The sequence below is a fragment of the Indicator indicator genome, chromosome 21, assembly GCF_027791375.1.
Source record: "Indicator indicator isolate 239-I01 chromosome 21, UM_Iind_1.1, whole genome shotgun sequence".
NCBI classification, from domain to species: domain Eukaryota; kingdom Metazoa; phylum Chordata; class Aves; order Piciformes; family Indicatoridae; genus Indicator; species Indicator indicator.
This window is the reverse complement of record NC_072030.1, coordinates 1,222,877-1,245,180: the sequence shown is the minus strand read 5'-3', so window position 1 is coordinate 1,245,180 and position 22,304 is coordinate 1,222,877. Positions and strand designations below refer to the sequence as shown.

The window sequence follows — 22,304 nt, the reverse complement described above, 5'->3', positions numbered from 1 at the left end:
GAGGGACTTTTGAGGGTGTCAGGGAGGGATAGGACTGGGGGGAATGGAGCAAAAGTAGAAGTGGGGAGATTGAGACTGGCTGTTAGGAAGAAGTTGTTCCCCATGAGGGTGGTGAGAGACTGGCACAGGTTGCCCAGGGAGGTGGTGGAAGCCTCACCCCTGGAGGTTTTTGCAGCCAGACTGGATGTGGCTGTGAGCAACCTGCTGTGGTGTGAGGTGTCCCTGCCCATGGCAGGGGGTTGGAACTGGATGAGCCTTGAGGTCCTTTTCAACCTTGGCAATTCTGTGATTCTATTCTATGAGTCTGTCCTGGAAGCAAAGATCATGGGCAGTCTCTGCTGCCCTCCTGATATTTGCTTTTCTCTCTAGAGCTCACCCATGGCATGGAACCAGAGGCTGAAAGGAGGAGGGGCAGAAGAAGTAAACACCAGGGCAGGGAATTTCCAGCCCTGCATGCCAGGGCTGTGCCAGGGGAAAGCCCTGGGGGCAGCTGACTTCTGGGGCATCCCCACTGCCCCCTGCCCTCTGCTCTTTGCCAGACAGAGCTCTTGAATCTTGAGGTGCATCCATCCTGCACTTTTGGGTCCACAGCAGCCCTGAGGACACCCAGCACTTTTGGGGGCCCCCTAGCCCTGCAGCCACCCCGCACCCAGCACTTTTGGGGCCATGACACCCCACGGGGAGGACCCCCAGCAGAGGGGTGCAGGTTTTCGGTCCCCTAGCTCCGGATCTCCTCCTGCCCCTGTGCCCTCAGGACCAGGACACTCTGGAGATTAGTTCAATTGATTGTTGGGAAGGGGGTGGCACAGGAGCCCCTCCGCCAGCATCCCCCAGAGGCTGGGAGCAGGCTTGGAGCCACAGCATCCCCGGGGAGCGCCGCCTGCAGCCGCGGGCAGGGACTGCAGGGAGCCTCCCCCTGGCGCGGGCGGGGCGGGAGGGGACAACTTTCACTTTCGGGGGGAGTCACGTGCCTTCCAGGAAGCCCAGCGCTGGTGGCAGTGCCGGATAAAAGGGCTGGGAACGGAGGGTGACACCGCCAGGGCCACCGCACCATGGCCGCGCCGTCGAGCCAGGGGTAAGCCGCACCCCCGCAGCCCCCCGGCCCTCCCCGGGTCAGCATCCCCGGCTGGCCTCGGCCATCCCCCACCGGCCTCGGTCATCCCCCACCGCTGACAACGGTGGTCCTGTGCCCACAGGGAAGCCCAGAAGCTGCGCTTTGGGCCCTGGCTTTTGGCTGCCGTCGAGAGTGGGAAATACCCAGGGCTGTGCTGGACCGACCGCAGCCGCCGCTGCTTCCGAGTCCCCTGGAAGCACAACGCCCGGAGGGATGTCACCAGCAGCGACGTGGAGGTCTTCAAGGTGGGTTGGGATGGGGGGGGGGGCAGGCGGAGCTGGAGGTCTTCAACGTGGGTGGGGAGGTAGGGGAGCAGCAGCAAGGGTGGTGGCGTGGGGAGGAGGGACACCGGTGGCACCCTTGAGGCCGTCGGGATGACTGGGATGGGGGTGACCCCAGCAGCAAGCTGAGCGAGTTCAGGGTGGGGGGGATGGGGGTGACCCCAGCAGCAAGCTGAGGAGTTCAGGGTGGGGTGGTTGGGGGTGACCCCAGCAGCAAGCTGAGAATGGCATGGGGAGGAGGGTCACTGGTGGCACCCTTGAGGCCACCAAAGTGACTGGGACTGGGGTGGGCAGCAGCAAGCTGCTGAGTTCAAGGTGGGGTGGCTGGGGGGGACCCCAGCAGCAAGCTGAGGAGTTCAGGATGGGGTGGCTGGGGGTGACCCCAGCAGCAAGCTGAAGATACTCAAAGTGGGGATGACCAGCAGCAGCTTTGAACTCTTCAAGCTGGCTGGGATGTGCAGCCTGGGGAGGGAAGGGAAGGGGAGACCAGACCAGGCATCCCATTCTCATGGAGCCAGGGCCCCCAAGCTTGCCTCCTGCACCCCTCAGGCCTGGGCAGTGGTGAGTGGGCATTATGAGGGGTGCCCCGAGGACCCTGCCAAGTGGAAGACCAACTTCCGCTGTGCCCTGCGGAGCACCCGCATGTTCCTGCTGCTGGAGGACCACTCCAAGTGTGGGGACGACCCCCACAAGGTCTTCATCGTCTCCTCAGGTGAGCCTGGCCCCGTGGGGTCTGTGCTGGGGGGTGGGTGTGAGGTGTCAGGGGCCCTGTGGCACTCAGAAGCAAACTCCCTAGCTCTGAGACAGCTCTGAGAGAGCTCTAAAGCAGGTTTGGTTCGTTGCTGGGTGCCAGGGATTGCTCCACAGAGCTTGCACAGCATCCAGTGCTGGGGAGGGATTTGTGTGGTGTCAAATCACACACAGCCATTGCAATGCCACACAGTGCTGGGAGGGAGAGAATTAGTTCAAAGAAACTAAATGGGGAATGGAACAAAGCTGGAAGTGGGGAGATTCAGGCTGGATGTGAGGAAGAAGTTGTTCCCCATGAGAGTGGTGAGAGCCTGGAATGGGTTGTGCAGGGAGGTGGTTGGGGCCCCATCCCTGGAGGTGTTTAAGGCCAGGCTGGATGAGGCTCTGGCCAGCCTGATGCAGTGTGAGGTGTCCCTGCCCATGGCAGGGGGTTGGAACTGGATGAGCCTTGAGGTCCCTTCCAACCCTGACTGATTCTATGATTCTAAGCCATTTGCATAGTCTGCCCCCAAAATTCCTTCCTTCTGTGCTTGCATGGTGGTCATGAGTAGGGGTCTTTGGATGAAGCAAGTAGTCTTCCTCACAGCTGTACTCTTCACCTTGTGCTTGGCTGCTTGTCCTTCCATCTTCATCTTGCCAGGTGTCCCAGCCCCCTTTCCTTCATGTGGCAGTTGATGGTGAGCTGGATTATCAAGCTTCTGTCCTAACAATGAGCTACTCTATCAGGCCTGCTGGCTCTGGTTGGGAAGTAGCTGAAATAGTTTACAAACACCTGCAAGGTCACGTTCAGACAGCTGCAGAGTCACACCCAAAAATGATTTTGCTATTCTATCCTGCTATAGATATTTATCTACTACTACTTAGTCTTCCACCTGTAGCTAAATACCTATCCTTACACTAATACCTAGTGTGGTACAGCTCTTTATCTACCTAAGCTAATGCCTGTATCACCTGCTCACACTTGCTCTCCTTCCAGCTGCCCCAGGGCACAGCCAGGAGGGAGCTTCTACCAGCCCTGCCCCTGTGCTGGACCAGCAGACAGAGGTAACAAACAAGCTGGGCTGGGGGGGGGGGCAGGGTAGGGGTCCCATTCCTGCTGCTTAGAAACGGCACCCCCCATGTCATTTGGGGTGCTCCTGAGCTGGAGCCCAGCACCCAGCTGAAACACAGGGCAGGGGGAGGCTGAGTGCCCCCCACAGCCAGCAGTGAGGCTCCAGCCCCTTCCCTTCACAGCTGGAGTGCAACCAGCAAGATGTCACCCCAGAAATCGCCCCCCCAGGTAGGTGCTGGTCCTCCCAACTTCCTTTTTTTTTGAGGGGGGCACCCCAGTAACACCCCCACCCCCCCCATGGGGCTGGTTTTGGGGTTGTGAGGCCTGCCAGCCACTATGCCCCTCCTAGGCAGCACCGACCCTGCACAGTCCAGGATGCAGGAGAAGCTGGAGACTCTGCAGTGGGTGCTGCAGCACTGTGCCATCTCCCCCCCTGACTCTGGGTCCCTGGAGCCATCCTGGGCAGGTGAGAGCAGCCCTGGGGTGCAGGGTGGATGGTCCTTTAGTTCAGCAAGGGAAAGTATGGGGTCCTGCACCTGGGGAGGAACAACCTCCTGCAGCAGGACAGGTGAGGGGGGACCTGCTGGAGAGCAGCTCCAAGGAGAAGGACCTGGGAGTGCTGGTGGGGAACAACTTCCCCATGAGCCAGCAGTGTGCCCACATGGCCAAGAAGGCCACTGGGGTCCTGGGGTGCATGAAGAAGAGTGGCCAGCAGGGTGGCCAGCAGGGCAAGGAAGGTTCTCTTCCCCCTCTACTCTGCCCTAGTCAGGCTACATCTGTAGTACTGGGTCCAGTTCTGGGCTCCCCAGTTCAAGAGGGACAGGGAACTGCTGGAGAGAGTCCAGGGGAGGCTCCAAAGCTGCTGAGGGGCCTGGAGCAGCTCTGTGAGGAGCAAAGGCTGAGAGCCCTGGGGCTGAGAGCCTGCAGAAGAGCAGCCCCAGAGGGGAGCTGAGCAATGCTCAGCAAGAGCTAAAGGAGCTGTGGGGGGCAAGAGGCTGGGGCCAGACTCTGCTCAGTGGTGCCCAGGGACAGCACAAGGAGCAAGGGGCACAAAGTGGAACCCAGGAGGCTCCATCTGAGCAGGAGGAGAAAGTTGTTTGGTGTGAGGGTGCTGGAGGCCTGGAGCAGGCTGCCCAGAGAGGTTGTGGAGTCTCCTTGTGTGGAGAGCTTCCAACCCCCCCTGGGCATTGTGCTGCTGGGCAAGCTGCTGTGGGTGCCCTGCTGGAGCAAGGGGTTGGATTGGGTGAGCTCCAGAGGTCCCTCCCAACCCCCACCATGCTGGGGTTCTGTGGCCACACATGACTGTGTGACCCTCCCCAGCCCCTTCCCATCAGAGATTTCTCTGCAGGGGACATCCCCCCCCAAGACATCCTGCTCCAGCCTCACCCAGACCCCAGCCAAAACAGCCACCTGCCCCAGTGGGTGCCCGTGCTGGAGCAGCCCCTCTTGGATACCTGTCCACCCCTGGACCCCTTGCTGCTGCAGGAGGATGAAGGTAGGTGCTGCAGGGCAGAACCCAGCCTTGGGCATGCCACTGACAGGGTGGGGAGAGGCCAGGATGCTGCTCTGCCCTCAAATCGTGATGCCAGCCCTGCCCATCTCCCATGCCAGGCACTGTGCCACTGCTGTGCCACCCGCCGGATGTCATGGGCCCGGTGGCCCACCCAGAGGCACCCATCCTCCTTGTCCCCTCTGCTGACCCTGTGCCACCACCAGTGCTGGAGGAGGAGCCAGGTGAGGATGGGCAATTGTTGCTACCTCATTCTCATCAGCATCAATACTGCCTGCAACGGCCCTGGGGGGGCATTTTGGCCCAGAGAAGGGCAACAAGGCTGGGGAGGGGTCTGGAGCAGAAGGCTGGGGAGGGGTCTGCAGCACAGCCCTGTGAGGAGAGGCTGAGGGAGCTGGGGGTGTTCAGCCTGGAGAAGAGGAGGCTCAGGGCAGACCTCATTGCTCTCTACAACTACCTGAAGGGAGGTTGCAGCCAGGTGGGGGTTGGGCTCTGCTCCCAGGCACCCAGCACCAGAACAAGAGGACACAGTCTCAAGCTTAGGCTTGAGCTTAGCAAGAAGTTCTTCCCAGACAGGGAGATTGCTCCTTGGGATGGGCTGCCCAGGGAGGTGGTGGGGTCAGTGTCCCTGGAGGTGTTTGAGAAGAGCTTGGATGAGGCACTCAGTGCCATGGTCTGGTTGATGAGTTAGGGTTGGGTGATCAGTTGGACTTGGGGATCTTGGAGGTCTCTTCCGACCTGGCTGATTGTGTGAGTGTGTGGCAGCAGGGGGTGCTCGGCTTTGGGTGGGGGGAGGGGGACTGGAACCCATCTGCCCATCGCTGCTCGGTGCAGGTCCCCTCTTGATCCTGGACATCACCATCCTGTACCGGGGGAGGCAGGTCCTGCGGGAGGAGGTGCGGGGCAGCCAGTGCCTGCTGGCCTCCCAGCTGCTGGACCCGGAGCTGGCGCTGCTGCCGGGCCAGAAGGTGATGTTCCCCAGCGCCGCCGAGCTGCCCGACCGCAAGCAGCGGCGCTACACCGAGCGGCTGCTGCTGGACGCGGGGCTGCGGCTGGAGCAGAGGGCGCAGCGCATCGTCGCCACCCGCCTGAAGCGCTGCCAGGTCTTCTGGGCGCTGGGCCGGCAGCTGGAGGGGCCGCAGGATCCTCCCTGCAACCTGCTGCAGCGCAACCAGGAGACGCCCATCTTCGACTTCAGCTGTTTCTGCACAGGTACCGACCCGACCCGACCCAACCCTCCCTCCCCTCTCCCTCCCCTCTCCCTCCCCTCCCCCTCCTTTCCCCTTTTCCCCTCCCCTCCCCTTTTTCCCTCCCCTCCCCTCCTCTCCCCTTCTCCCCTCCCCTCCTCTCTCCTTCCCTCCCTTCCCCTCCCCTCCCCTTCCCCTCCCTTTTCCTTCCCTTCCCTTCCCATCTTTCCCTTCCCTTTCCCTTTTCCTTTCTCTTTTCCTCCTCTTCCCCTTCCTCTTCCCCTTCCTCCTCCCCCCCTCCCCTTTCCTTTCTCTTTTCCTCCTCTTCCCCTTCCTCTTCCCTTTCCCCTTCCCCCTCTCCCCTTTCCTTTCCCTTTTCCTCCTCTTCCCCTTCTTCTTCCTCTCCCCCTCCCCTCCCCTTCCCTTCCCTTCCCCCTCCCTCCCACTCCCCTCCTCCACTCCCTTCCCTCCTCCAGGCTGTCACAATCATCCCAGCCCATGCCCCCTGCTGCCCCCCAAGCTGTGCCCTGTGTCCCCTGGCAGAGCTGAGTGCCTTCCGCAGCAGCCAGCGGAAGCAGTCTCCTGACTTCATCATCTACTTCTGCTTCGGGCAGTGCTTCTCCAAGGCCAGGGGCAAGGAGTCCAGGCTCATCCTGGTCAAGGTGCTGGGGCCCACAGCCACCTGTGCTCAGTGAGGGGCAGACTCCCGGGGGGCCAGGGAATATGGGTGCCTGAGGAAAGGAACCCTTGAGGTCTGTGGGAGATGGGGAGGGAGGGGGAGTCTGGGTGACCTGAGGAGAGAGACCCCTGGGGTGGATTCCTTGAGGTCTTGGAGGAGGACCCTCAGGGGCCAGGGGATGATGAGTGTCTGGGTGCCTGAGGAGAGAGACCTTTGGTGTCCAGGGGAGATGGGGGGCTGAGAGCCCAAGGAAGGGCACCCCCAGAGTGCAGGAGAGATGGGGATCTGGGGACCTTGGAGATCTATGGGAGATGGAGGTCTGGTGCCTGAGGAGGGGGTTCCTCAGGGTCTGGGAGCCTAAAGAGAGAGACCCTCTGGGTCCAGGGATTGGGGAGGCTCTCAGTGCCCAGGGCACATGGAAGTGGGGTGATCTGAGTGGCCAAGGGGAGGCCTCAGGGTCTGGGAGAGATGAGGTTCTGGGTGCCCAAGGAAGGAGTACCTTGTGGACTGGGAGAGATGGGGAATTGAGAGACAGGGGAGGGGGCTCTTGGAGACCAAGGAGATGGAAAGGATGGTGCCCAAGGAGTGGCATCCTCAGGGGTGGGCAGGGTACTGGGGGTTGGGGAGGAAGACCCTTAGAGAGCAGGAAAAATACTGGAGGGCAGACTCCTGGGGATGGTCCAAGGAGGGCCATCCTAGGCAAGTGGCAGCTGAGGGCTGGGCAGCATGGGGTGGGAGGCAGCTGCCTAGGCAGGGGCATGCTCAGGGGCTGGGGTGGTTGCCAGGTGCTCTGCACCTCTCCTTCCTCCAGTCAAGTCCAAGAACTCCTAACACTGAGGTCTTGCTGCCACAGCTGGTGCCCAGGCTCTGCCAGTACCTGTGTGAGAAGGTGCAGCAGGAAGGAGCCTCCTCCCTGGACAGTGACACCATCAGCCTGAAGCTCTCTGACTCCTTCAGCCTCTATGAGCTCATCGAGCACTGGCCCATGCAGGTGGACTGAGCCCTGGCCAGCCCCCAGCCTGGGCACCTTTCCTCCTCCTCCTCCTCTCCTCCCACCCTGAGGACAGCTCCAGTGGCTCCAGTGACTGCTCCTGGAGCTGACACCTTGCTTCTCCCCTCTGTCAGCTGCTAAAGTGGGTTTGGGGATTGTGGTTGCTGACAAATCTCTTCTCTTAAGGTTTCTGAGTGTGAGTAGATGGAGAGCAAAGTGCTTGCTGCTTGCTGCTCTTTGCCAGCTGTCCCCACAGCCAGTCCAAAGCCTTCACCCCCACTCCATCCCCTAAACCCTGGGGGCCATGGGCAGCTCATGCTGGCAGTGGGCTCATTCTAGAGCACTTCTCAGCACCTTCTGCCTCTTTCCCTTTGTGCCAGTGAGGGAGTGTCCCACACATGGAGGGGTGAGGCCTTTATTGCCCCAGTGCAAGGACACCAGAAGGGTGCAGTGGTTTGGAACTGGAGCAGGGCAGAGTTAGGTTGGAGCTCAGGAGGAAGTTGTGCACAGTGAGGCTGGGGAGACACTGGAACAGGCTGCCCAGGGAGGGGGTTGAGGCTCCATCCCTGGAGCCATTCCAGCTCAGGCTGGATGTGTCCCTGGGCAGCCTGCTCTGGCTGGAGGTGTCCCTGCTGCCTGCAGGGGGGTGCACAAGATGCCCTTGGAGGCTCCCTTCCAACCTGTTGCAATCTGATTTATTTCCAAGCTTTAAGGCTGCAGCCATGACATGTTGAGGCCACCTTGGCTTTGGCTTAACCCAAGGAATCCTTTGTCACCTTCCTCCCTGCTGGTCCAGAGCTACTCCTTGGAGATGGAGTAACCCCAGCTCCCTCAGCTGCTCCTCCCCAGCCCTGTCCTCCAGACCCTTCCCCAGCTTGGTTGCCCTTCTCTGGCCCTGCTCCAGCTCCTCAATGTCCTTCTGGGAGTGAGGAGCCCAAAACTGAACCCAGCACTCAAGGTGTGGCCTCACAGTGCCAAGTCCAGGGGCACCATCCCTGCCCTGCTGCCCACACCATTGCTGATCCAGGCCAGGCTGCTGGTGCCCTTCTTGCCCACGTGGGCACCCCCTGGCTCATCTCCAGCTGCTGCCAGCCAGCACCCCCAGGTCCTTCTCTGCTGGGCAGTTTCCAACCACTCTGCCCCAGGCTGGAGACTTCCTGAGGGTTGTTGTGACTGAGGTGCAGGACCCAGCCCTTGGTCTTGTTGAACCTCAGCCCCTTGGCCTCAGCCATGGATGCAGCCTGGACAGGTCCCTCTGCAGAGCCTTCCTGTCCTCCAGCACATCAGAGACTTGCTGTCCCCTGCAGACTGCCTGAGGGTGCCTCACTCCCCCCACCCAGACCATTGCTGCTGAAGATGTTACAGAGAACTGGCCCAGCATTGGGCCCTGATGCAAGCTTTGGCCAGCTCAGGGTACCTCTGGGCCACCTGAGCTAGTGGAGGATGGCCCTGCTGACTGCAGAGGGGTTTGGACTGGATGAGCCTAGGAGGTCCCTGCCAACCCAGACCATTCTATCCCTCCAGCCAGAGGTTGGTAGATGTTGGCAGAGCCTTCTGGTGAGGGCTCCCTTGGCCTCTTCCTTCCTCAAGAGCTCTGCAGGCAGATGCCCATAGTGCCAGAGCTGCAGCACTCAATGCCCCAGCAGCAAAGCTGCAAGGCCTTCAGCAGCCACCCCCAGCACCACAGGAGGAGGGCCAGAAGGTGCAGCAGGCTCCAGGGAGCACATCCAGCCACAGGGCCTCCCAAGGAGGTGCTGTGGGGGTGGAGGACCTCTCACCATGGGCTGCCAGCTCCTGACTCTGTGCCATAGCCATGATGGCAGCTTCCACCTGGCTGGCAGCACCCAGACCACCTCTGGAAGAGCTCCTGGTTCTTCACCTGCTGCAGAATGGTGGCCCCTGATGTGACAGTGATCCATGCAGTTGGCAGCCACTAGGGCCAAGATCTGGAAGAGAGGAAGGACACAGCTGCCAAAAGCACCTCCAGAAGAGGCTTTTAGCCTCTGGGCTGAAGGAGGGAACTAATGCCAAGGAGGTCACCCAGGGTGGGACACATGACTGCCTCCACTCAGAGGGTGCTGCCTCCACACCTTTGTTCTGTGGCAGGTCCCAGAGAATCCCTGGGGATGGCCACTGCTCCCTCCCACTCCAGAGAATCCCTGGGGATGACCACTGCTCCCTCCCAGACACTTGCTGGAAGCCACAGGAGATGCCCATTAAGGAGCAGGGTCAAGGACCCAGGGGGTCCCAGCTCCAGCCCAGCCCTGCAGAGCAGCTGGTGCAGCAGACAGCTGCCTGAGCACCACCCACACCCTGCTGGCCTGCAAGGGACAAGAGGGTGGCCACAGGCAGCAAGGACCATGCTGGGCTCAGCCCTGTGCTCACTGTGCAGCTCTCCAGCTCCTTCAGCCTCTGCCACGGCTCCAGGCAAACCTCGGGCTCCTGGCTGCCCTCCTGAAGTGAGCCAGGTTGCTGCTTCTCTCTGCCAGCTTGGCCCTCACCTTGGCCAGCATGTCCTGCCTCTTCTCCTCCTCCTGGCAGCAGTCCACCGGAAGCACCACCCAGCTGGGGACTCCCATGAACAGGTTGTGGAAGCTTCCTTGAAGGTCTCCTCCTTGGCTTGGTACCTGGAGAGGCAGAGAAAGCAAGTCCCAAAGTCTTGTCTGATGCTGTAGATCCTCAGCCAGCTGGTTCTGGGACAATCCTCACTGTCAGTACAGGTTGGGGGAGGAGGTGATAGAAAGCAGCCCTGAGGGGAAGGACTTGAGGATGCTGGGGGATGAGAAGCTGGAGAGGAGCAGGCAGTGTGAGCTGGCAGCACTGAAGGCCAAGGGCAGCCTGGGCTGCATCCAAAGCAGCACTGCCAGCAGAGCCAGAGAGGGGATTTGTGGGGGCTGGAGCAGCAACAGCAGAAGAAACAAAGAAAGAAGACTCTGTGCAAGTGAGCTGACAGCCTGGGGATGCTGTGTGAGAAAATCAGCTCTCCAAGACAGCCCTGACCTTGCAGGGAAGAAAGCAGAACCAACAGCAAAAGCTCTGTGTGCTTGTTGCTGTAGTGCAGCTGCAGGGCTGCTCCTCTGCACCCAGAGGGGATGCCAGTTAGGTTAGAAGGAGCTGAGTGGCACAGCTCTGGTCTTGGTGTCTGTTGTGTGCCACATCACCTGTCTCTGGGCAGGGATAAAAGGCCCTCAGGTGTCCTAATAAATGTCTTCAATGGTCATATTACAGTCCATGGCCAATCTGTCACTTTGCTCTGCTCTGGGGAGACCTCACCTGGAGTGCTGTGTGTCCTGTGTGTCCTGGGGCTTGCTTTCTCTGCCTCCCTAGGTACCAAGCTAATCAGAAGACCTTCAAGGTCTGGAGCCCTCGGCACAGGAAGGACATGGACCTGATGGAGAGAGGGCAGAGGAGGTCAAGAAAATGTTCAGGGAGTTGGAGCAGCTCTGTTATGGGGACAGGCTGAGGGAGCTGGGGGTGTTCAGCCTGGAGAAGAGAAGGCTCCAGGGAGACCTCAGAGCTGCCTTCCAGTACCTGAAGGGGCTCCAGGAGAGCTGGGGAGGGACTTTGGAGAAGGGCTGGGAATGCCAGAAAAAGAGGGAATGGTTTGAAACTGGAGCTGGGGAGATTTAGGTTGGACATTAGGAGGAAGTTCTGCACAATGAGGGTGGGGAGAGACTGGCACAGGTTGCCCAGGGAGGCTGTGGCTGCCTCCTCCCTGGAGGTGCTCAAGGCCAGGCTGGATGAGGCCCTGAGCAAGCTGGGCTGGGGGGAGGTGTCCATGCCCCTGGGACTGGCTGAGCTTTGAGCTCCCTTCCAACCCAACCCATTCTGTGATTCTGTGACAGGTTTGGAGGCTTCATTAAGAGTCAGCTGCAGCAGCAGGAAGGGAGAGCTGAGCACTCCTGCAGCAAGAAGCCATGGAGGGCCAGCAGGAGCTGTGTGACCCCACAGTGAGGAAAGCTTCCCCAATCCCTTTTCCCTTCTTCCACTGCACTTGGAATGCAAACCACAGAATCAGTCACAGAACTGTCAGGGTTGGGAGGGACCTCAGGGATCATCCAGTTCCAAGCCCCCTGCCATGGACAGGCACAGCCAGCTCCAGCACTTAAACAGAGCAAATCTAGAAGTGGGGAGATTCAGATTGGATGTGAGGAAGAAGCTCTTCCCCATGAGGGTGGTGAGAGACTGGCACAGGTTGCCCAGGGAGGTGGTGGAAGCTTCATCCCTGGAGGTTTTTGCAGCCAGGCTGGATGTGGCTGTGAGCAACCTGCTGTGGTGTGAGGTGTCCCTGCCCATGGCAGGGGGTTGGAACTGGCTGAGCCTTGAGGTCACTTCCAACCCTGACAATTCTCTGTGGACCCTGAGGGGGAGGATGAGGAGTGCCTGTGGGCTGACGCAGCCTGGTGGGTCAGGTAGGACTGCAGCTGCCCAGCGAGGTCCCAGCAGAGGAAGGTGAAGTCCTTGATCTGGAACTCACTGATCTCTATCCCAACCATTTGCTCTTCCTTGGGCATCACCTTGGTTTGCCCTGCACAGAATCACAGCACTAACCAGGCTGGAAAAGACCTTCAAGATCATCCAGCACCATCTAACCAACTAAACCATGGCATGAAGTGCCTCATCCAGGCTTATTTTAAACACTTCCAGGGATGGTGACTCCACCACCTCCCTGGGCAGACTAACCTCAGGCTTTTGCAGCTGGTGGACTTCCCTGCCAGGGAGGCCCCCAGGAACATGGCCTTGACCCTCTTGTCCTCCTGCTGCTCTGCACTGTGTTGAAGCTGCTTGAAGTCACTGCAGGTCTATTGGATGCCCCTGGGGCACACTTCACTGGGGGGCTCCTGGAGGGGTCCCCTTGGCTTGGCCCCTGGAAGAGCTCCCTGGGGAGTTTGAGAAGGGCATTATTCTGCACATGGAGCTCCTGTAGGCACTTCAGCTTCAGCACAGGCTGGGGGGAAGGTCCAGAACAGGTTGTTGGAGATGTTGAGGTACTGGAGGCTGCCTTGACACCTTGACAGGTCCTATTGCTCCCCTGGGTCTGGGGAGCTGAATGTAGTTGTAGACCCCTTGTAAGGAGGTGCCATTGGGTGATGAATGGAGGCAGGAACTGCACTGCCATGTAGCAATGAGATTGCAGACATGCAGAGAGCAGAGAAGCTCAGAAGTCCTCCCAGAAGTCCTTCACTGCTGCACTACAGAGTCTCAGAGTCCCACTTAGAGCAGTCCTGGAAGCCCTTAGCAGAGGAAGCAGCCAAGAGAAGTCCTGAGCTCATCCCTAGCAGCATCCCCACACCACAGCCCTGGCCAGAAGCAGCAAACTGAGAGAAGCAGAAGTCCCCAGCAGCCCTAACCCCCCCAGGCTGTTCCTTAAGTCCCTAACCCCCCAGGCTGTCCCTACCCTAAGTCCCTAACCCCAGAGGCTCTTGCTCAGAGTGGCTCTTTCTGTACTTTGTTATCAATCCTTACCCAGCAAACACCAGCCACATCTGTAAGCTCAAATCCATTCCCAGTGGGAGCTGCCAGCATGCCAAGGAGGTGGTTCCTGCAGCATGCTCCAAGACCAGGGTGCCAGGGTGTGGCTCTTGGCACCCATGGAAGGGTGCAAGTGTGCTAAGGAATTGGTCAGCTAAGGAATCCTGCACTCTGCATGCATCCAGCTGCTGCCCTCAGAACAGTGGCTGCAACAGGTCCCTGAGGAGGGCACTGAGATGGTTGCTGCTCAGCCTCAAGGGCTGAAGCCTGGGGAGAGGAAATCACCCCTGGGATGACCTGGGGTTGGTTCTGACTCAGCCCAAGCTGTTCCAGGCAGCCCAGGCTCTGGCTCTCCCTGGGGAAGTCCACAACCTCATTCTTGGACAGTATCAGCTTCTTCAGGTGGCAAAGCTTGGCAATGCCAGGGGTGTCCTGAGCTTGCTCCTGTTGAGGCTGAGACTCTCCAGAGCATGGCTGCTCAGGACCTCTGGAGGCAGGACTCAGAGCACAGAGAGAGTCACCTGCTGCAAGCAGTCCTCCTGCTGCTGACCTGGGCAGGTAGAGACAGGGAAGGTGGGTGAGGGACTGGCACCCTTTGGGCTGCAGACCACATTTTCCCTAGAGCTCTGCATGACTTTGGGGTCCTTTGGGCAGCAAGGAAAAGCAGAGGCACACCACAAGAGCTGGCTGGACAGCATGACCACAGCTGCTGCTTGGGCAGCTTCTGTGGCCCCTCAAGAGAGGGCCCAAAGCTGAGGCACAAAGATCTTAGCTGAGTCTGGAGACACAGGAAGAAACCTCCCAGGGAGGCTGTGGCTGCCTCCTGCCTGGAGGTGTTCAAGGCCAGGCTGGATGAGGTCTTGAGCAAGCTGGGCTGGTGGGAGGTGTCCCTGCCCATGGCAAGGGATTGGAAATGAATGAGCTTTGAGATCTCTTCCAGGTCAAACCATTCTATGAGTCTCTGACATGGAGTCCACCAGCCAGTGCCCTGTAGCCCAAGCATCATCATTGTGCCAAGCAGAAGGGGCCCGGCTCTGTTCAGTGCTGTCCTATGATAGGACAAGAGGCAATGGACACAAACTGGAACCCAGGAGGTTCCACCTCAACATGAGGAGAAACTTCTTTGGTGTGAGGGTGCTGGAGCCTGGAGCAGGCTGCCCAGAGAGGTTGTGGAGTCTCCTTTTCTGGAGACTTTCAAGCCCCAGCTGGCTGTGTTCCTGTGTGCCCTGCCCTGGGTGACCCTGCTCTGGCAGCGGGGTTGGACTCAATGACCCTCAGAGGTCCCTTCCAAGCCCTCCCATTCTGTGAGCCTATGATCCAAGCTGCAGATGCAGCTGGACATCTCACAGGGCTTGGATCATAGGCTGCACCCTGAAGCCAGCAGGGTTCTAGCCCCAGCAATGGCTGGCAGGGCTGAGCTGATGTCTGGAGGAGAGCTGCTCTCCAGAGAGCTGCCCTCAGCTCTCCCCCACAGCCAGGGAGCTGCCTGGACGCTGGAGCTGGTGAGGTCAGACACTTCCTCTCTCACATCCTGCCCTGCTCCAGGGCCACACTGCAATGCCCCACAGAGATGCTCCTGGCCCTGAGGCCTGGGGAAACAGCACAGAGACAGCAGAGTCCCTGCAGGACAAGGAGCATGAGGAGGGACTCTGGGATGGCCAAGAGCATCCCAGCAGGAGGGTGCTGAGGGCAGAGAGCTTTGCCTGTGAGAAGAGCATCAGGGGGCTGCTGGATGGGGATGACACCACACTGGCACACGATGTGGGCAGCTTTGCTTTCCTCTGCCACGTTTCACTTCCCCTTGCAGCCCCTTGCACAATGCTCAGGGCTGACTCATTGCCGCTTCTCACCACCTAAACCTGGGGCCTGCCACCAACCCAGCAGGAGGCTGAGCTTCCAGACCCCAGCCTCTCCTCCAGCACCATCAGAGAGGCCACCCCAAGGGCTCTCAGCCCTGCACTACCCCAGAGCAGAGACCTGGAGTAGCTACTCACAGGCCCTGGGCTGGGGCATGGCTCTGTGGCATGGCTCCAGCTGGATCCTCCAGCTGCTTGGCCTCCCCCTTTCATTTCCTCCCCTGGTTTGGCTCCCTGCCTCCCCCAGTTCTGCCCAGGACACCACCCTTGGTTCCTCCATCCATCCATCCATTTATCCATCCTTCCATCTCTCCATTTATCCACCCATCCTTCCTTCCATCCATTTATCCACCCATCCACCCATCCCTTTATTTATCCATCTATCCATTCTTCCATCCATTCTTCCATCCATCCACCCATCCTTCCATCCATTCATGCATCCATCCACCCATCCTTCCATCCACCCTTCCATCCATCCACCCATCCCTCCCTCCCTCCTGAGTAGCTCCCAACAACCCAAGCACCTCTGCCCAGACACCAGGACCGTGCCCCAGAAGCAGCTCTGGAGGTCACCTCCCAGACAAAGAGGGTGGCAGAGCAGCTCCTGGGTCAGCCTCTGCCAGCAGCTAAGGGCACTTTTGGTGGCACCACTGCTGCAGAGGATGGCACAGGCACTCCTAGGAGCCATGCTGCTGCCAGCCCTCCTGATGTGTTGCACAAAGGAAGGTTTGGGTTTCCTTCCCTCCCTTCAGCTGATGCCAGCCCCGAGCCCAGAGGGTCAGGCAGAAGCAGGAGAGGAGGCACTTGAGGCACAGCTCTGCTGCCTCTGCCCCGGGGCAGCTCACTTGGGGGCAGTTATCTGCAGGGCAACTGCAGGGAGAGAGGAGCTGCAGGCTGGGGGCTGTGCCAGGCAGGGGCAGGGGTACCTGGGCACACACAGCCCTCCCTGGCACAGCAAACAGGGCACGCCCAGCCCTCCCTGGCAGGGGTACCTGGGCACTCACAGCCCTCCCTGGCAGGGGTACCTGGGCATTCACAGCCCTCCCTGGCAGAAGTAATTGGGTATTCACATCCCTCCCTGGCAGGGGCACCTGGGCACTCACAGCCCTCCCTGGCAGGGGTACTTGGCACTCAGTCCCCTCCCTGGCAGGGCTAACTGGGCACACGCAGCCCTCCCTGGCAGGGGTACCTAGGCTCTCACAACCCTCCCTGGCAGGGCTAACTGGGCACACACAGCCCTCCCTGGCAGAGGTACTCACAGCACAGGTGTCTTAATGCAGCTTGGAACAGACTTCACTTTATCTTCACAGCTGCTTCAGTGGGACTTGAAACAGTGAAACCAGTCTGAGGAACAGCACAGACTGACATCATCTGCCTGGTCAGCAGGGTGGTGCCATTAGGAGGTCCTGGCAGCCCCCAGGCCCCTCAGCCACCAGCAGTGTGCTTTGCTTCTGCTATTTGACCAGGCTTTGGCTTCCACACCACCAACTCTCTCCCACTCATGTGAGCAGGTTATTCCAGGGCTGTTTCTCTGTCCCTTTCCCAGCCCAAAGTGCACTCAGCTCCAGCACCATCTGCTGCTCTGCTGCCAGCAGTGCCACAAAGGCTTCTGAACTTTGTCAAAAAATCCATGAGCTGGGTTTGAATTTGTGACCCCACTCCATCTGCAGGGTTGTGGCCAGCAGATGGAGAGAGGGGATCCTGCCCCTCTGCTGTGACCTCACCTGGAGCACTGTGTGCAGCTCTGGGGCAACACAAGAGGGACATGAACCTGATGGAGAGGGTCCAGAGGAGGCCACCAAGATGATCAGAGGCTGGAGAACCTCCCCTGTGAGGCCAGGCTGGGAGAGTTGGGGCTGTTCAGGCTGGAGAAGAGAAGGCTGCAGGGAGACCTCAGAGCTGCATTTCAATATCTGCAGGGGAGCTGCAGGCAGGCTGGGGAGGGACTGTTCTGAAGGGGCTGTGGGGATAGGCCCAGGGGCAATGGTTTGGAACTGGAGCAGGGCAGAGTTAGGTTGGAGCTCAGGAGGAAGTTGTGCACAGTGAGGCTGGGGAGACACTGGAACAGGCTGCCCAGGGAGGGGGTTGAGGCTCCATCCCTGGAGCCATTGCAGCTCAGGCTGGATGTGTCCCTGGGCAGCCTGCTCTGGCTGGAGGTGTCCCTGCTGCCTGCAGGGGGGTGCACAAGATGCCCTTGGAGGATCCCTTCCAGCCTGATGCATTCTGTGACTGTGTGATGCCCACAGAGCAGGAGGAGCCATCAGCTGTTGAGCTCCAACCCTTTCCTAGGGTCCCAGCACTGCTTGCAGAGAGCCAAGCAGGCAGGGTGAGACAGAGGCAAGCTGCAAGACAAACAAAAGACACCTGCTGAGGGACTACAACCGTTCAAAATAACTTTATAAACTCTGTCACATCTCTGCTTTGTACATCAGATCCACCTCACCTCTCCAGCCTGCTCCTGGCAATTCCCCCTGCTCTCCTTTTTCCCTTCCTCTCCTCCCGCCGGGCAGCCGTGCGCCTGGCCCTCAGTGCTTTTTACTTACACAAGTGCAACGATCCTCCCAGCCCCAAAAACCTGACCCTCTGGCTAAAGAAGACACTGCCAACAGAAGGGCAAAAGAAACACCAGGGCCTGAGCAGTGATTCTGAAGTCAGTTTATAAAGGTGAGCTCCTTTCTTGCCAGTCCCCAAGGGGACAGGGAGCCGATAAAGCTTTGCTCACCACCCGGCGGGGGCTAAAAAGACAGCGGTTCAAGTATGAAAGACAATCAGTACCCCCCATAAATAAACACCAGGGGACAGTGGACAGACTGGAGGGGACAAAAACCCAAAGTGTGTGTGGGGGGGTCCAGTTTCAAACTTTAAGCAAGACACAAGTGCACAGGTCCCCCCCACCCTGCCACGAAAAGAAGTGATCAAAGGAACCCTGAAATGGGCAGCGATCCGGGAGAGCCCCCAAGGGCTTCTGCACCTCCCCTCCACTGACTCTGCTGGCCTGAGGAGTTGGATTGTTCTTGAGTTCTACATCTGGAGCTCATCCAAAAAGAAAAAACAAAACAAAACAACTAAAAAAAAAAAACAACAAAAAAAAAACCACCAAACAACAAACCCAAGGTCATCCCTTCACAAGAAGGTGCTGCAGGTAGGTCCTGTTCTCAGCAGCTGGGTGCAGCCTCCCTGCTCCTCCTGCCTGCGGCGCAGCCTTGGCAGGCAGGATGCAGCTTCAGTCCAAGCCGTGCTGGGCCGTGGCTTGCTCTCAGTTTTCCACCTCCCTGGTGTCTTCCCCATCAGCTTTCTTGTGTTTCCTCATGTGTTTGTACTTCTCCACGTAGGCCTTCACCAGGTTGGCCACCTTCATGGGGTTGATCTCTCCGCTTTTGCTGTGGCAGATCTAGAAGGGGGCAGCAGAAGGAGTTCGGTCAGCGTACAGCAGGGCAGGAAGGGGACAGGGAGAAGCCCCCCAAGCTCCCCAGGGCAGCAATTCCTGCACAAGGCCTCCAGTCACACACACAGAGCAACAAACTTGGTAGCAGGAATGTTACCCCCAGGGCTCACTGCTGAGCCAGTTCCCTTTGATTCCTTTATCAGTGATCTGGGTGAGGGGATTGAGGCACCCTCAGGCAGCTGGCAGTGTTGATCTGCTGGAGGGCAGGAAGGCTCTGCAGAGGGATCTGTACAGGCTGGATGCAAGGGTCTGAGGCCAATGGGCTGAGGTTCAACAAGGCCAAGGGCTGGGTCCTGCACCTCAGTCACAACAACCCCAGGAAGGCTCCAGGCTGGGGGCAGCATGGCTGGAAACTGCCCAGCAGAGAAGGACCTGGGGGTGCTGGTTGGCAGCAGCTGAACATGAGCCAGGGTCTGCCCAGCTGGGCAAGAAGGGCACCAGCAGCCTGGCCTGGATCAGCAATGGTGTGGGCAGCAGGAGCAGGGCAGAGATTGTACCCCTGGATTCAGCACTGTGAGGCCACACCTTGAGTGATGGGTTCAGTTTTGGGCTCAACAAGCCAAGAAGGACATTGAAGGGTGGAGAAGGTCAGTGAAGGGCTACAAAGCTGGGAAGGGTCTGGAGAACAGGGCTGGGGAGGAGCAGCTGAGGGACCTGGGGGTTGCTCAGTCTGAAGAAGAGGAGGCTGAGGGGAGACCTCATTGCTCTCTGAAAGGCTGGAGTGACACTGGTGTAGGTCTCTTTCCCCAGCCTCAGGTGATAGGAGGGGAGGAACTGGCCTGAAATTGTGCCAGGGGAGGGTCAGTTTGGAGAGGAGGAAAAACTTCTTTGCTGCAAGAGTGGTCAGGGATTGGCAGAGGCTGCCCAGGGAGGTGCTGGAGTCCCCATGCCTGGAGGTGTTCAAGAACCCTGTGGCCATGGCACTTTGGGACATGGTTTGATGGCAGTGGTGGGGGTTGGGTTGATAGTTTGAGTCAGTGATCTTAGAGGTCTCTTCCAACCCAAACAACTCTGACTCTAGGATTCTATTGTACTTGAAGCATTGTACAAACAGCCCAGGGCTTCTCTCCTGAGCGCCAACGCGGGGCAGAAGCACCTACAGCAGAAGCGTTTTCACCACAGGCTCTTCCTCCTCCACCCCGTTACGTGAGAAATGGCAACCCAGCAGTGTCCATTTCCCAGCTCTCTGCTGATTTTTGAGGAAGTGATGCTCAGTTTAAAAGAATCTGGCACTGCTGAGGGCCCATTTTAAGATCTGAAAGAGACCAGAGCCTACAATGAACTTTTTCAGCGTTTAGAGAAGCATTCACAGCGACCTCAGCAGGAACTGCTGTGCCCCAAGCCACCCTGATGGTGACACACAAGATGTGGAATTGCAGGCATCACTCAGGAATGCTGACTGATGATGGATTTGAGGGTACAGCTTTCTCGAGGATAGAATCAGACAGGCTGGAAAAGACTTTTAAGGTCATCAAATTCAGACACTGACTCAGCACTAGCAAGTCTGGTACTAAACCATCTCCCACAGCACCTCAGCTTTTAAACCTTCCTAGGGATGGGGACTCCACCACTGCCCTGGGCAGCCTGGGCCAGGCCTTGACAACCCTTTTGGGAAAGGAATTGTTCCACATGTCCAACCTAAACCTCCCCTGGTGCAACTTGAGGCCATTTCCTCTCATCCTGCAACTAGTTACTCAGGCTGCCCAAGGAGGTGCTTGAGGCTCCATCCCTGGAGCCATTCCAGCTCAGGCTGGATGTGTCCCTGGGCAGCCTGCTCTGGCTGGAGGTGTCCCTGCTGCCTGCAGGGGGGTGCACAAGATGCCCTTGGAGGCTCCCTTCCAACCCAATGTGGAGCTGTGAGGAGATACCAACCCCAACCTCACTCCAACCTCCTTTCAGGGAGCTGTAGAGGTCTCCTCTCAGCCTCCTCTTCTCCACCCTGAACACCCCCAGCTCCCTCAGCTGCTCCTCCCCAGCCCTGTTCTCCAGACCCTTCCCCAGCTCCATTGCCCTTCTCTGGCCCTGATCCAGCCCTCAGTGTCCTTCTTGTGTATCATTTCAGAGCACTGCATTTCTCACAAGACAACATTTCCCTGCTGATCAGATGTTTTTTAGCCATACTCTGGTCAGATCTGAGACAGAATTCAACATCAGCCAAACTGCAAGGCCTTCCTTCAAAGTTCAGGGACACCAAAGACACTGAGGGAACAAAGTTCTTCACAAGAGAGCTTTGGCTGTTGTCACCCAAGGCAGGCAGCAGGTCATGAGCAGCTCAGGCAGCTGCAGCTTAGCAGCACTCTGGAGCACTGAGAACATTCTCCTCTGGCAGCTCTCATTGGTGCTACCTGAAGCAACCATTGCTCCACCACTGCAGAGCATGAGTCAGACTCCAAAGGTCTGGAGGTCACTGCTGATGCTGGGCAGCACAGGACAAAGTCCTGCTGCTTATTTACAGGGCTGCAGAGCTCCTGCTCCTCACCATCTCATAGAAACACAGAATGGGTTGGGTTGGAAGGGACCTTCAGGATCACCACCTTCTTTACAGCTTCTCCTTGAGATCTGACACTGTCAGAGACCTACCTGCCACCCTGTGCTTTCTTGCAAGGAGGAGAGGACACTCCACTTTGTACTGACAGGGGGTTGCAGGAGAAACACAATGTTGGGGGGTTGAGCTGTATTGGAGTTTCTGACAGAAAGGTTGGGAACAGGCTTGAAAGACACAATCTGAAGCTGGAGGGCAGATTCACAGCCATGGTGTCTGCATGGGCTTTTGGTGTTTATAGCTTCGTGGGATCACAGAATGGGTTGGGTTGGAAAGGAGCTCAAAGCTCATCCAGTTCCAACCCCTGCCATGGGCAGGGACACCTCCCTCCAGCCCAGCTTGCTCAGGGCCTCATCCAGCCTGGGCTTAACACCTCCAGGCAGGAGGCAGCCACAGCCTCCCTGGGCAACCTGTTCCAGCCCCTCCCCAGCCTCACTCTCAACAATTTCTTCCTGTTCTCCAGTCTCCATCTGTCCTCCTCCAGCTCCCAGCTGTTCCCCTGCCTCCTCACCTTCTGCACAGCTTTCCTCAGGATGCTCTTGTACTCGTCCTTGGTGATCTCCCTCTTCTGGTAGAAAGGTTTGATTGCAAGCTTCACTTCTTCCACAGCCCTCTCCTGCATGTGGAGCTTCTTCATGTACTGCACAGCAGACAGAAGTGGTTACCCTGGGGACAGTTTCTCCACCTGTTCCTCTCAGAAATGCTCCAGCAATGGAAGTTTCATCTTTTCAACCACCCAAAGTGAGACTCAAAGGGATTTCCTTAACTGCAAACAGCCCTCAAACATCATTTTGGGCTACAAGGAACCTTTGGTTCATGGAACATTTCCAGTATGCCTTAAAGGACAGGTTTGAAACAAGTGACTGCAGTACCATAGAATCCCAGAATGGCTCAGGTTGGAATGGACCTCAAAGCTCATCCAGCCCCAACCCCCTGCCATTGGCAGGGACACCTCCCACCAGCACAGCTTGCTCAGGGTCTCATCCAGCCTGGCCTGGAACACCTCCAGGCAGGAGGCAGCCACAGCCTCCCTGGGCAACCTGTGCCAGTCTCTCCCCACACTCACTCTCAACAATTTCCTCCTCCTCTCCACTCTCAATCTCCCCTCTCCCAGCTCCAAGCCATTGTCCCTCAGCCTGGCACTCCCAGCCCTTGGCCAAAGTCCCTCCCCAGCTCTCCTGGAGCCCTTCAGGTACTGGAAGCTGCTCTGAGGTCTCCCTGGAGCCTTCTCTTCTCCAGGCTGAACAGCCCCAACTCTCCCAGCCTGGCCTCACAGGGGAGGTTCTGCAGCCCTCTGCTCATCTTGGTGGCCTCCTCTGGACCCTCTGCAGCAGCTCCAGGTCCTCCTTGTGTTGGGGGCACCAGAATTGGCTTGACCCTGGCTACTGCCCCAGCCCAAGTGCAGGACACCAGCTGCCCAGAGCTT

The 22,304-nt window shown here is 58.6% G+C and overlaps 2 protein-coding genes and 1 pseudogene across 2 annotated transcripts in view; 1 reads left to right on the top strand and 2 right to left on the bottom strand.

Moving 5' to 3' along the window:
- The first annotated feature begins 1,052 nt into the window (after positions 1 to 1,052).
- IRF7 (interferon regulatory factor 7) lies at positions 1,053 to 7,601 on the top strand. The gene is made up of 11 exons (XM_054390726.1): positions 1,053 to 1,075; positions 1,197 to 1,359; positions 1,945 to 2,107; positions 3,122 to 3,189; positions 3,379 to 3,424; positions 3,546 to 3,662; positions 4,545 to 4,691; positions 4,808 to 4,930; positions 5,541 to 5,918; positions 6,437 to 6,555; positions 7,426 to 7,601. Exons 1-11 carry the CDS (start codon positions 1,053 to 1,055, stop codon positions 7,570 to 7,572), a joined length of 1,494 nt encoding a protein of 497 aa, XP_054246701.1. The 3' UTR covers positions 7,573 to 7,601.
- A 1,624-nt stretch (positions 7,602 to 9,225) lies between these two features.
- Positions 9,226 to 15,048, bottom strand: LOC128974176 (malignant fibrous histiocytoma-amplified sequence 1 homolog; annotated as a pseudogene).
- A 2,946-nt stretch (positions 15,049 to 17,994) lies between these two features.
- PHRF1 (PHD and ring finger domains 1) overlaps positions 17,995 to 22,304 on the bottom strand; it is a 36,518-nt gene continuing 32,208 nt past the window's right edge. Inside the window, exons 17-18 of the mRNA XM_054390718.1 lie at positions 21,390 to 21,518; positions 17,995 to 18,282 (exon numbers count right to left, since the gene is read on the bottom strand). Of these exons, the coding sequence (XP_054246693.1) occupies positions 18,148 to 18,282; positions 21,390 to 21,518 (264 nt within the window). The 3' untranslated portion in view covers positions 17,995 to 18,147. The remainder of the gene's footprint in view (positions 18,283 to 21,389; positions 21,519 to 22,304) is intronic.

Bases quoted from the DNA above. Each gene is read 5' to 3' on its own strand.
- IRF7 (XM_054390726.1), top strand. From the start codon at position 1,053: ATGGCCGCGCCGTCGAGCCAGGG. The intron at 3,190-3,378 runs GTAACAAACAAG...TTCCCTTCACAG, and splicing joins TGCTGGACCAGCAGACAGAG to CTGGAGTGCAACCAGCAAGA. The intron at 3,663-4,544 runs GTGAGAGCAGCC...ATTTCTCTGCAG, and splicing joins CCTGGAGCCATCCTGGGCAG to GGGACATCCCCCCCCAAGAC.